The sequence below is a fragment of the Fringilla coelebs genome (genome assembly GCF_963513975.1).
Source record: "Fringilla coelebs genome assembly, chromosome: 1".
Lineage (NCBI taxonomy): Eukaryota > Metazoa > Chordata > Aves > Passeriformes > Fringillidae > Fringilla > Fringilla coelebs.
The window spans coordinates 9,146,884-9,160,917 of NC_140028.1; the positions used below are offsets into that span (position 1 = coordinate 9,146,884).

At 36.2% G+C, this 14,034-nt stretch overlaps 1 protein-coding gene across 5 annotated transcripts in view; it reads right to left on the reverse strand.

Moving 5' to 3' along the window:
• Positions 1-14,034, reverse strand: part of EFR3A (EFR3 homolog A) — a 75,401-nt gene that overhangs the window by 34,693 nt on the left and 26,674 nt on the right. For all 5 annotated transcript variants that reach the window (XM_084200963.1, XM_084200964.1, XM_084200965.1 and 2 more), the window contains 2 exons: positions 6,080-6,201; positions 4,247-4,396 (listed from right to left, as the gene is read on the reverse strand). In XM_084200963.1, coding sequence (XP_084057089.1) covers positions 4,247-4,396; positions 6,080-6,201 — 272 coding nt within the window. The remainder of the gene's footprint in view (positions 1-4,246; positions 4,397-6,079; positions 6,202-14,034) is intronic.

Below are 14,034 nucleotides of genomic sequence, written 5' to 3' on the forward strand. Positions count from 1 at the left end.
TATAGCAGAACCATAGATCATCATCTGTTCACTCAGTACTGACCACTATATTAGTAAATATTTATATGGCAAACACAAAAGCTGCTAATATTCAGTTAAGTTGTTACCTACCACATTTTGACAAAACACTATGTATTGCTAACAATGACCAAAGGCTGTGAAACCACTAAAAAAATTTAGACAGAATCTTTGTAATATTGCTCAGATTAATGATCTCATTCACCTGCCCACTACTGAGTCCATACTGTGTGGGTGATAATTAAATGAAACTCCAGTACTTCTGCACAAACAGATGGTTGGTGAGTTGAAAAAAAATGTCTGAGTGAACAGATTAGAACATTATCACCCACACAGTTACCTCTAAATAGACACTGTAGAAGTTGGTCACCCTCAGCCTGAGTGTCTTCCATCATTACTATGGACAGGACACTGCTGAGCCCCTCCCTGTGGGCACACAGTGAACACAGGTTTCAGAAAGGAAGCAAACAGCTCCCCCTGAGGTACCTCCATTACTTACCAAGAGTCACTGGACCTACAAATGGCAACCTTTTCCTCTCACAAAATACATTGTAGGAACTTAAGTGAGGATTCATTCATTTACATTAACATTATGCATCTTTAATTTTAGACTGCAGAAACCAGTACACTAAACCCTTAAACATAATTTCAGTTCTGCAGTGCAAGCTTGTGTGTTAAATACATTTGAAAGTGTCAACCAAGAGCATTCAGTTTACTTAAGCATCATAAAAGCTTTAGAGTATTATAGAAAATTGCAAATTGTAATATCAGTAGTCAAATGAACATGCTAACATCATAGTTGTAATTTATCTTTTGATGGCAAATGATTTGAATGAAATCTAAAATTGGCCATATGAAAATCCTGTTGCCTCTGAAAACATCAGTGTTTCAGGAGTTACCACAACAATGCTAGCTTGTCAGATTTTAATAATGGAGGAGCCTCAGGAACCATGTTAGATAAAAGAAATAACTTTACAAGTGCAGCATGATTAGAATTTTAAAAGGTGTGACAATTTGTATATAATCCACCATGAGTACCACAAAACTCCAGCTTTATCAACTGCTGTGCCACTCATGCTCCCTTTTTTTCCTTCCCCTGTACTACCTAGACTCTGATCTAGGGAGATGGGCACCTTTTTCAGCACAGAGAAGGTACAGGAGACAGTGTAGGACTGTCATTTCCATTGCTGTTTTGACACAGATTCCCTAAAATACAACAGCATTGCAAAGGTGGGTGTGTGGGGAGGAAAGATGAAAGCATACTGCACAGCACTCAGAGCTTAGCCTGTCTGAAAGAATTCCAGTTAAAATTAAGTAAAATAAGTAATATTTTAAGTGCTTGTATATGCAAACCCACAGAAGGTGACTTCTCAGCACTGCTTGGGAGTCTTTTTTTAGATGAATCTTCCTAGTATAAAATGTTACTCTTTGACTGCATCAAAATGTCTAAAATTATCCTGTATCATCTGTGGGTGTAACATTTTATTTGAACTTAAACAGCACCTACCTCAAGGTATTTCTCAGTAAGCTTCCTTGGCATTGCAGATAATAGACAATGAATATGGAATATTCTCTTTAGTTTTATAGGAAAGCTTTGTACAGCCTCTTAAGTTTCTAGATTCAAATGAGTATCTCATACTCATTTTGTTTCACTGACTTGGTTTGTACAGAAATATCAGAAAACCTCTGAGAAATCCAACTGCAACAGCTAAGAAAAAAACAGTAGTATTCCTCTGCACCTAAACCTTTTGTACTACCACAAGAGGGCTGAAAATGTGTTTTACAATGAAGTGGGCAAGGACAACTCCCTGCAGCTGCTCTACTGGCTTTTTTCTGGGTAATCTCTATCAGAAGTGGCAACAAGGAACTGGAAAGAGGATGTGTTGAAGTACAGCAGTTTCCATAGCAAACACCTAATCACAGACTTAAACTAGCTCACAGTAACACAGCATGAGACTTCTTAAATGCCAAAAAACCATGACTGGCCAAAGATAGGACAGGACATGTAAGTAAGACCTAAGCATCACTTTTGAAAAGAGTAGGTACAGGAATGTTTGACTATGATTCACACACCCTGAGAAAGAAATAAATTCTAACTTTCCTCTAAAACAGAATTTGTATGAACATTACAGATGTATCAGAAGGATTTGAAGTCAAGTTTACATTAAGTGCTAGGGTCCCTCTGCCTGAAATAAGGCTGGCAGGTTTAGCTCCACAGTTATGAAGAATATGTCACAAAGCAAGGGAATTACTAATTTCATGCATCCCCTCCCTATTTTGGAGATGCACATAAATAGGTATACACATAACATCTGACAGGCACGTAACTAAAACATGCACTCAGATATATGAACAAATGACATCCACAAACACAATAATATTTTTACTTGTTATTTAAATAGTAAATTCTCAACTCCAAGAAGTGTCTCATCTGTCTCATCTCATATGTACTCAAAAGAAGCTTGAATTAAGCTGTGAAGTTCCATAACCTAAAATTACATTACTTCCAAGGTATGTACTTCAGCTTTAATCAAAAATGGTTTTTCTTCTATGGATTTAGGCTGGGGGTATTTTCTGGAATTTCTGCTCTTTCTCAAATAATGCTTTGGCTCCATCTGCCAGAACAATATGCTTCTTACTCCTACTCTTCAAGATGTATCTGTGCTCCACAAATATGAAGTCACACATAAAATAAAATGAGAAATTGTCTGTAACATCATTTAAGACCAGCAGGTAATAATTTACAAACACTGTTTTCAGCTTTTCTGTCATATGCACATCATAAAAGGCTCCTGCTTACCGCTAGGAAAATCATTAGTCTTTTTTTTTTCATGTTCAATAGGACAAGTTTCAAGCACAAGAGTTCAGAAATTTAAGCTGCTTTTTGACAGATTTGTTTTTCTACCACTACTGTTACCTTGCTCCACAGATGATAAAAAACATTACTGCAGTACATATAAACTGATCCACTCTAAGTGGTTAATCCAAATCCTACTTCAATCAGTTTTTCCATCAGTAGTTAATTTACTTCTGCTATAAAAAGGAAAGTGTATGCCCAAGGGCCCTGTAAAGAGTACCAAAGGAAAGGGCCCACCTGCAGTTAGAAGCCCTTTAAGAGTAAGCAAAGACAAACCAGGCTCTCCTTGCTCAAAGAGCAGCTTCAGAAACCTTTCTCTCTTATTCAGTTCACTCTTCAGATGTAAAATTCAAGTGGATATTTCTATAAATATTGTGTGAGTCCTCAGTTTTATACAGTAAATAGATAAGACATGGACAGAGAGACAAGTATTGATTTTAGCTATTTGGTTTGAAAATTTGTTTTAGAGATGGGACAAGCACTGGCAGTCAGAAATAACACAACAAAAATAAAGCTGAGGAATTGAAAAATAAATGCCAGAACTCAAATGAAAAAAGAGAAACTGACAGAGCTAGAAAGCTGAGTGAAAGCATGAAAAGCTCGTTGTTATAGGAAGGCTGCTGAGCCTCTTAGCAGGCAAGTTTTGAAGCAGCCAGAATTGGACATGGAATTAATATTTCATTTGCTTGCACTGCTGGAGTTCATTTTATGGAAATTTCCCAGTGCTACCAATAAACAGTTTTTACACCTACATAGTGTTTAAATAGGGACCAAAAAAAAGTGACTTTTCAATTTTAAGGTGACTGGCATCTCCTCAACCTTAATTGTCACAGAGATCTTTTTGAATATCTTTTTGCAAATGTGGCAAGTAATACGCCTAGGAGTCACTGAAAGCAAAAAAGAGTAAGGTGATCTACATATACATAAAACTTTAATTCCTTACTCTAAGTACTGTTTCAGCCAGGACAAGCAGTTCTTACTAATGGCTAAAGGAATTAAAACCTCAATTTCTAACAAATCTAAGTAGCAAAATCATTTGAGTCACCTAAAAGCCTTTGCTTACTCATCTCTGCATCTGATCCACTAAAACACAGTCTTACAATTTTTATCAAGTCAAAATATGGATATATAATTTTTATAATAACTTGTAGGCCAACAGAATCTTGAACAAGTGGATAAATGAGGTTGAAAAGATTTTAAGACAAGAAACATTAAGAACAATTATGCCAACCAATACTATCAATTTCAAGAAGCCTCAGCTAGGTAAAGGTGAGTTGTTTCTTCAACTGAAAACAAAAAGGATATTCACCATAAACACTTAGCCTAGAGATCGTTTAAAAAAACCACATCAGTGACAAGGAATACACTTACCTGTCAATATCTTCTATTTTCTGCATGTTGAACAGCAGTGATGGCACTATCTTGTCCATGTGCTGAGGTTCCCATATGGTTGCTCGAAGCTCATCATTAACTGCTTTTCGAACCACTCCCTGAATGCCCCTGATTCCAGCAATTCGGATCCTGAGCAAGGAAAAGAGGAGTTACTGAAGCTGAGCAACACAGCACCTCCCAGCAGGGCTCTGGGCAGCAGTAATGAAGTGCTGTGGAATTCCAGTAAGTTCTCACAAGCAGCAACTGGGAAAACTGGCCAACCATTAAGATTGCCCTTGCTTTCTTTGAACACCTTTAAAGCCAGTAAGGAAGCTGACCAAACAAACAACTGAACAGAAGATGGCCTGTAAGGCTAAAGCTGACACTACTCAATGAAAACTCAAACTTTGTGCATCACCTCTGACAAAAGTCCCCTGGATAAAATCCACCAATCTACCACCCATCAGTTGAAACTTCGCACAATCTCAGCGTATTCCAGAGCTGAAGAAAAATGGGAAGCTACCACAACACAGTTGAATTAATATCTAGAAAAGCCATGTGACTGTGCCATTAGAAGTTTTAATAAAGGCTGGCTATGGATTAGTCAGAAAGCATCTTCAAAGATTTCTGAAAGATTCACAAGATGGAAACCAAAGGATTTAAGCCAAATGGATGAAAGGAACCACCACTTTCATTCTAAAACCATTTGAATGAAATCAACTGAGAAGTAATCAACAACAATGAAATAATAAAAAGAAAAAAATTAAATAAGATCAAAAAAAGACTTGGTCTGGCTGCTAGCTGTTGTCATCATTTTATTAAACAAAAATAGCTTGCAGGAGACTCTGTGCAATGACATGAATGGCAAAATACTATTTTTTGAAGTGATAATAGCAAATTATCCATTGTAATAAATGGCAGGAAGAGAATTCACTTCCTGAAAACAAGTAGAAGCTAGTACAGCTATCAAATGAAATAAGCACAAGCCTCACTAAAATTCTGAATTATTTCTCTTAAAATCTACCCCTCATTTTTTAAATCTAGATTCAGGTATGGACAACACTTAACAAGCCCTTGCTCAGTCAAATTCCCTGAATTAAAACACTTCTAAGATGAACTACAGAGGTAACCAAGTTCTGTAATAATTTTTGTTTGCATTTCAATTTGTAAATATCGAAATCTGTAGCTGCTTAGATCTTAGCTATTTCTGAATGAAATTTTGTGCATTCAAGATGAACCCAATTCCATTTTAGATCTTTTGAGATAGTTTCAAAAGGATTACACACAAAGCAGGAGAGAAGAGGGATGAACAAACAAAGAGAACAACTGCTGCTGGGAAGGACACATCCTTCAGGGGGGAGCTGCAGGAAAACAAACTGTAGCACTTACATAAGAATGGGAAAAATAGAATTCCCATTCATGGAGGCTCTTGAGTTTGACACACATGAACATACTTCAGACATTTAAGAAATCACAGTTTTAATGAGTAATTCTCAAAGACCAGACTAAATATATGCTTTTGCTTTTCATATAAGTAGCCTCCTTAATATCTCAAGTAAGTTATGAACTCATGCATTTACAATAATAAGTGGTGCCTTTCTGGAGAAAATCCACATAATCCAATGTGCATTATTAACGTAAAATTACACCTAAATACCCTAGGAGTTCCAGCTACCTAAGATTTGCAATATTTGGTGCTACTCAAAAAGCCAGACTTTCATTTTCTTCATATGGAATGAACTAGTCCAATAAACACCTTAATAAAAGCTGTGTTACAGACGACAGTATTAATGTGTCAACAGTTTTCAGTAATTCCTGCAGAATGACTCTTACTTGTTTTGTATTTCTGGATCGGGGTCACGGGAATGACACATGGCACTGAAGCGGGACACGAAGAAGTCATAGCGTCTGTGATATGAAGGTGTGTCTTCTTCAATGTTGGCAAATTTGACAAACTGGAAAATGAAACACATTAAAAAAAGCTTTTAATACCAATTTCCTAAAATAGAATAATGAATAATAAGCTTAATCTAAGCTTAATTTTACAAGTAACATAAAGTAACTGCATTAAGAACCCAATTTAGACAACACTTTAGAACTTCAGAGAAGAAAAATCTGAATAGGAGGGTTTTCTTTTTAAAGTTTTCCCACAAGAACTTCATTTAGATAGCTATGGAAGCATGAAACTGTATGAAATGCAACATACTCTGCACTATGGAAACATCTAACACTTGAACATTGAGTCATCAACTGGCAGAATAATTTAGGTTGGGAAAGACCCTCAGGATCATCAGGTCCAACCATTTCTCTAACACTGTCAAGTCCACCACAGAACCTTGTTTTACATAACTCCAGGGATGGTGACTCAGCCACTTCCCCAGGCAGCCTGTTCCAATGGCGGTAACTCCTTCAGAGAAGAAATTTTCCCGAATATCAAGTCTAAACCTCCCTCGACACAACTTGAGGTCATTTCCTCTTGGCCTATCTCTTTCAGCTTGGGAGGAGAGCCTCACACCCACCCTGCTACATCCTCTCTTGCGCAGCTGTAGAGAGCAGCCCAAGCAATCAAACACAATCCTGTCACTACCAGGTCACCTAGCAACATTCTGATGTAGCAAAATTCAAGAGAAATAAACTTGGAGGCATTCTGTCAATTCTGACTAGAGAGAAAGGAAAAAGGAGGAGTCAGGGAATTATAATCCAGTCAACTCTAGTCCATTCACAGAAAAACACTGGAAAAAAATGCTAATTTGCCAACATCTACAAAGTCTCAAAAGGGTAACAGTCAACATGGATTTGTCAGCAACAAGTCACATCAATCCATCTTATTCCTACAACAAGTAAAAAACTTCTGTGAATCCAGATGAAGCAGCATCTGTCAAAACTTCAGTGATGCTGTTGACAAAAAAATACACCAAATTCTCAAAGGAAAGCTAGAAAAACATGGTCAAAAGAACACTCCCCATAAGAGAGATGTACAAGAGTTCGGAAAAAAATAAGAAACACTTGTAAATCATCACAGTACAAAAATATGATTTGAGCTTCACTAGAGACTTAGATGAGCAGACTGGGCTCATCAAATTTGCAAATAACACTAAGCTGGCTAGAGCTGCAGGCACACTTGATTTTTGAACAATTGGAAATGGACCTGAAAAACCAGGAAAGCAATTTGGGAATGGTTATTGCAAAACAGCATTTTAGCCAGAAACAGCTGAATGAAGAAAAGGAACTTAGTCAATACCAATACAATGGCATTGTAAATACAACAATATACTAAGACACATCTGCATTACTCATGGCACCTATGAAGAAACTTTTGCTATCTAACTGGGCCAAATAAGCACTTAAATGAACTGGTGCATGCAGCTGAAACAGACCAAAATGGTGACTAACTGATACAGTTCTCAAATTATTCAAGAGATGGACAAAGCTTCAGATAAGCATCTGTAAAGGAAGAACGAAATACACCAAATTACCTTAACTACAGCTGCCTAAAAGGTATCAGTCTTAAAAGGTACAGAAGACAGCTATAAAAACAGAATAAATAGTTTTCTTTGTCCAACGGTAATAAGAAAACCAATAATAGGCTTATATTGAAGCAAAGTCTAAGTTAGCCATTAAAAGTCCTCCTTTCTAAAGTGACCAGACTGCCTAAAGACCTTTTGGATTCTCCATCACTGACACTTCTAAGAATAGACTAGAGAGGGAAATAAAAAGCAAAACAAAACACTGTCAGGAAAGGTCAAACACCGTGCTGGCTCTGCCCTGAAGCAGAGTGATGTTCTATTAAGATCCCTCTGCTTTTACTCACTTCATTTTTACCAATTCCTAAGCACAGGCTGAGGCATTTCCTTTGTATTTTTCATGATGTAAAACTTACTTTCATCAGCACATTACCCATAGACATCCAGACAGGCCCAAAGCCCTTTAGCATAATTTACAACACAGTGATTTGTATTTTTTCTGAAATACACAAAGCTGTGTATTTCAGAAAAAAAAAAAAAAAACTTCATTTTTTTTCTACTCTTTTGTTTAGTCTTTTTTCCTGTTTTCTCTAGAACAGTTATCCCTTCCAGCTGCACTACCAGTTCACCCTCTAAAAGCTACAGGAACAGCTGAAAATTATGTAGTTCATAAAACTACATTCTCAGCTGTTACTGAAAATGGAGCAAAATTGTATAGTACGAGTCCATTTTACAAGTCCTTCTGTTAGGAATATCCTGTATTTCAGGTGGTAAAAAAGTAACAGAAGTCAAAATCTAATTCTGTATGGTCCACTGCGATAAACTGAAAGATGATCTACAAACAGTACCCCTATGTTTTCTCCAGTAGAGTGAGTTATAAAAATGAACATTTCCTTCCCAAGAGACCCTGGCAAGTGCTTCATGTGTACTGTGGCTCCCTAGTTTGTTTCATGAAATTGTTACTAGCAAAACAGAAATAATTTTTTTTTTCAGAGAAGAGTTTTATTAGTCCTTACATCTCAATAAGGTACCAAGACCAAGGATTTAGTAAACCCCAAACAATATTATCTTAATATTTTCTGGATGTTCAAGTGCTCAAGTCGACAAATGATTCACCCAGAAAACCTCCATAAAAGCATGGAAAAGAATGGAAATAAAGTATGAAGAACACAGAACACTGCAGGAGTGGTTTTTGAGAATGAGAATATTAATTCATGTTGCTAATTCATGTTGCATTTAGTATCAGCCTTTAATATTATTATTATCTGCAGTACTAATTATTTGATTGACAGGATCTCCCAACAGGAAAGCTTAATACACTCTAATAACTGTTTTGCTAACAGAAAGATTTATTGTACCAAGAAACTGCTTTGTAAGAGCAAATGATGAATTTAGGCTAAGCAAGTACCAGAGACTCCCTCATCCTGAGTACCTCTCCTGTATCAGGGGGCAGCTTTGCAGCAGGGACACAAACATGTGAAAGTCACACCTTTCAAAATGGCATGCATAGTAAGAGATCCAGAAAAGGCACAGGTTTTTTATGTCCTCATGTGTATAACAAAACACAATTTCACCCAGTGGACATACAGCATTTCTGAAGCACAATCCAGGACTAGCATTCAGATGACTGAGCATTTAGGCCACGGGAAAGCTGTCTATGGTAACAGTTTTGAGTTGTGCACTGTCATTCAGTAAAGTGTAAAATTCCATTCCATCATAGAAATGTTACGTTTTTACAGTAGACATCATTCTGTACTTTGCAGTGGTGGTGTTGTTGTTACAGAATATTTTACTCTTAAGCACATATTTTCAAACAGACCTCAAATATAGCACTTATTCAACCTAAAAAAGGATAAAACTCTTATGAAAGTCCAAACACTTGCCTAGGAATTATTTACAAAGCTTTTATAGATGTAAACATGTCAGTCAGTCACAGTAAATGCTTTCAAGCATCCAATGGTAACTTATGGAAGTTTTACCAGTACAAGCATCTTCTATATTTTATAGTACAGAAGGTACAGAAAGGAACTTACATTGGTAGTACCTTATTTCCATTTATTTTGAAACCAATAAAATTCAATCAGTATAAAAACATATAAATCTACCACAAAATAAAGAAGAAACATATTATTTATTCAGAAGATGTTTGTTCCAGACTGAGTAGAGAAATTTGGATCATATTACCAGGGAGAGAGAGAGAGATTGTGCAAGCCCTGCAAGTAAATCCTACAATTTCTCAAGGACAAAACTTCTTCTATGCATTTATGCTGTTTTATCACTGTTATGTAGTAAATACATGAGGAGAAAAAGCATAACTTTTAATGGTCCCTGTATGTCTTTAAAGAAGGTCAGTTTTATTCAAGAATAATCGCCACGCACCATATTTGAGTTTGAGTCATGTTATTTAAAGTATCTCCCTGTAAGAATACTAAGCTCCACCTGAAAATTTTTTTTTCATATCTGAGCTCCCCAATTTGTCTTCTGCAGCCTGCAATTTTCTCTTGTTTCAAACACAGTGCTGATACTGGCAGTTATCACCTTTCACAGGCCAAGGTACTGTGTTTCATTATTATGAAACTGCCACATGGGAAGTCATGATCTCCTATAAATGTAAGACTCTTACAAACCACACAGCACAGCCTTAATGAGAAGTGTGAATGTTATATGTGCACTACAACAAATAAATGCCAGAAGGACAAGCACTTCAACTTTCCCGCAGAGAAAAGCTTCAAACACTGGATACATTAACTTCACACTGGATACATTAACTTTACAAAGACAGCACGAAAATGATCACAAGGTTCTCAGCAATGAAAACTGGTGATTTAGTTTACTTATTAATACCTGGGATCACCTGACACTTTCAGTTTTATTGGAACAGGATGGATAATGTCATATTCTATTTCAGTTTGTGCCCTGCGGATGAAAATTCTCCTGACCACCACATGTACAGTTGTGTAACAAAATCAGCAATGGAATGTTGGCTTACAGGGTCACAGTAGTGTGGAACTGCAAAGCCAGAGAGCACAAGCACAAGTGGGGGGAAGCAATACTTAACTTTGAGTGACCTAAAGGACTTAAATTCTAGCAGATGCAGATACACAATTTCTAAGATAATTTAATAACCCACAAGATGAGAAAGAGCGTTGTGTGTTAATCTCTCTCCCTGAGATTTAAATCCTTCAAAAAAAGACAGAAGAGGCATCCTAGAAAAGGAATTGTCCCATTGTGTATTAAATCCCTACCAGCACATAATTCTGTATTGGTACATAGAATGAAAGAAGCATCTTGCAATAAGGGTAAGTTTTCATTGCCTGCTTCCAGATTGCCTGCAGACAAGGCAAACAAGTATCCTGCTGGGAATATGAATTCTGACATAGCTTAATTTCAAAGTGTTGACATTTTATACTATTTTTACATACATATGCACTGAATTCTGCCCAAACCAACTGCTTTTAAAAGCCAACACTAACAAATATGAAAGTCTTGTCCCAGGCACTGGTTGATCACTTTTCCACTCGGGAATCTGTCTATCTTCCTTTAAATTACAAATGATGACAAAATTACAAATGATGACAACCAGCAATAACAGCCACCTTCTCATGCACAGGAAACTCAACACTGTCACTGACGGGATCATTACTTCACTGCTCCTACAAAGGAGATGCCTTTATAAAAGGAAGCACCCTATCAACTAAAGAAGAATTTGTGGTACATAATTAAAATGTGGTAATACTGGGTTCCACATATTATCTGCTATTTTTCATACGAAACCCCAATACCTTACTGACAAAACACAGAGAATTCGCCTCATCCGCATTCCAAATTAGCTTACAATGTTTTGTATTTAACAGAGTTTTGTAAATATGGATTAAGATGAAAGTTTTACTAAATTATGTATCCAATTGTTCTTGACCAGCTGCCCACTAAAGAAATTTTCTGAACCTTCTTTAAAAACTTTAGAAATAGGCATAAACTGGATATAGATTTACAGATATAAATTGGATATCTTATTCCAAGAAGTTTTGATCACAAGATGAAAGATTTTAAAGCTTGTCACTTCTGTCCTAGTAATAAACACTACAGACCGAAGAAATACATTTAATTCTTTGTACTTGAGCAATAGAGATGCTTTACATGACACTCAGCTACTGAAATTCTGCAAGAAAATTAGAGAGAGAAATACAGTATTGTCATAAATTTCTAAGGAAACCAGAGAGAGAAATACAGTATTGTCATAAGTTTCTAAGGAAAAGCTTATTGCAATCAGCCTTCAGATCCTTAACACATAAGCCAAGGAGATATCATTTTTTTCCCACCACATTTTTTCAGTTTCCTCACCAGCATATGCTATCCTAGCACATGGTCTATAAAAACATCTTCCATGTGAAAAAAAAAGCTATTTTGAACCTCACAGACATTAGCTGTTTGAAATCTGTCTATATAAAAAAAAAAATCCCAACACCTATTCATTATATCCACTATTGAATTTTACCATTTTTAAGTATATGCCTTATTTAAATAGATTTACAATTATGTTATTAGGAAAATAAAAAAACAATTACTGTAGGAAACAAGTTAACATAATTTATAAATGCAATATAGAAATGCAACAAATGAATTATATGTAACCAGAAGATCAGGCTTAAAAATGCATAAATAAAACCCAAACAATTATTTAACTAAAATAGTCATCTTCAGGTTCACTTTTCAAAAACAAATTGACTTTTTATTATAAATTAAATGAAATTTAAATTCCAAAATTAATTTAAGATGACAAACATCTAAGTAAAAGTTTTGGGGTTTTTCCCTGAAATATAGGGCCAAAATAGAGTAAGTTCTGCATCCAAAACCAAATAACGGAAGTCAGCAAAACACGATCAGAAGGCAGTGGGAGCTTCCAAATCTTTCCAAGCCTTTAACTATCCAAAGATGTTCTGTACAGAGATTTGCTTCATTTGAAACCCTTTTAATCAATCACAAGAGTCCCCACAGCTGAAGCAAAATCTGTGAGGCTGAAAAAACCCTACAGCTCAAGCAAAGAGGTTTGAATTTTACTTCAAAGACATCACTGCTTTTCTGTATCAATGAATCTTTGGGTAGAAAATAATCAAAATCTACTTAGAGCCACAATCATACTCCATATATTTTAAATGTAAGCAGACTATAAATTCATAGGGGCCTTAAAGTGAGTTTCCTAAAAATACTATGTAAAATTTTCCAAAGGTTGTCTGACTTTTCACCAGTTAAAAACATTTACTTCATATACAATCCATTCTTCTCTTCTAGACAATACCAGTTCGCACTCCAAAGTGGTTCATCAGCTAAAGCACATGAATCATTATTCAGTCACCAAACCATCTCCTCTTGCTTTCTGGTTTTTGTTTGTTTGCTTATTTCCTTCTGAAGGAGAGAAAAAAGGCTGAATACAGCAGTAAACTTTCTTTGTTAATGTAATAAAATCTATTTAAGAACACAGTAAGGCAGTGCCCTTGGCAACAGACAAGCTGTTACCCTTATTCCTTCTAAGTCAATACAAATAGACTTGTATCCTTTGTATTCATTAACTCTAGAAGGCACCTAGGGAAATTAGCAGAGTTAGGTTAAAATAAGGTTTTGGAATGCGGTTGAAGAGCCATAAAAATTCTTTCTCCTCACAGAGTTGCTCCTCTCATTTAGGGAAACCTTTTTTTGGTGAGTTTTATAGAAGACAAACTCAAATTATCTCCTAATTCAGGAAGTCTCATAATCTCCTTTACTCACAAAAGACTTAGGAACCAACAGGAATATCAAATAGATTACCCTAAGTGAAGTCCTGTTCAGTAACATGCATTTTGAAGTGACACATGCCTTGCACATCAGAGTGGAGGTTGGCACTAACCAATGATTTTAAACAGCTGGAAAGTGATGCACACCTTGCCACTTGGCAGCCTAGGAAACAATTCCAAAGTCATTTCCCTAAAAGGACTTGCCCAGGCATTATTATACAAGCAGATCAAAAGAAGCAGGGTAGCCTGGCTCAATGATATTTAAATAAATAAGTAAAATATTATATGTATAATGAGATATAGATCTCATTATCCTCAGTAAAGCTGCCCTGCTAGTGGGGGAACTAGGGACACTTCTACCCTACATTACAGAAAAACTTTCTTTATTTCACCATAACAAGAAATCCTGCTCTGGGGTAACATCAGTTTACTACGCCCTCCGGTCTTCCTGAGCTGCAACTCCATTTAATTTCATCAGCTAGGAACCAAACCCAAAAGCTTTACTGATTCCACAAAAAAATCCCCCACTGTTAGCAACGGCAATAATTTACATGAC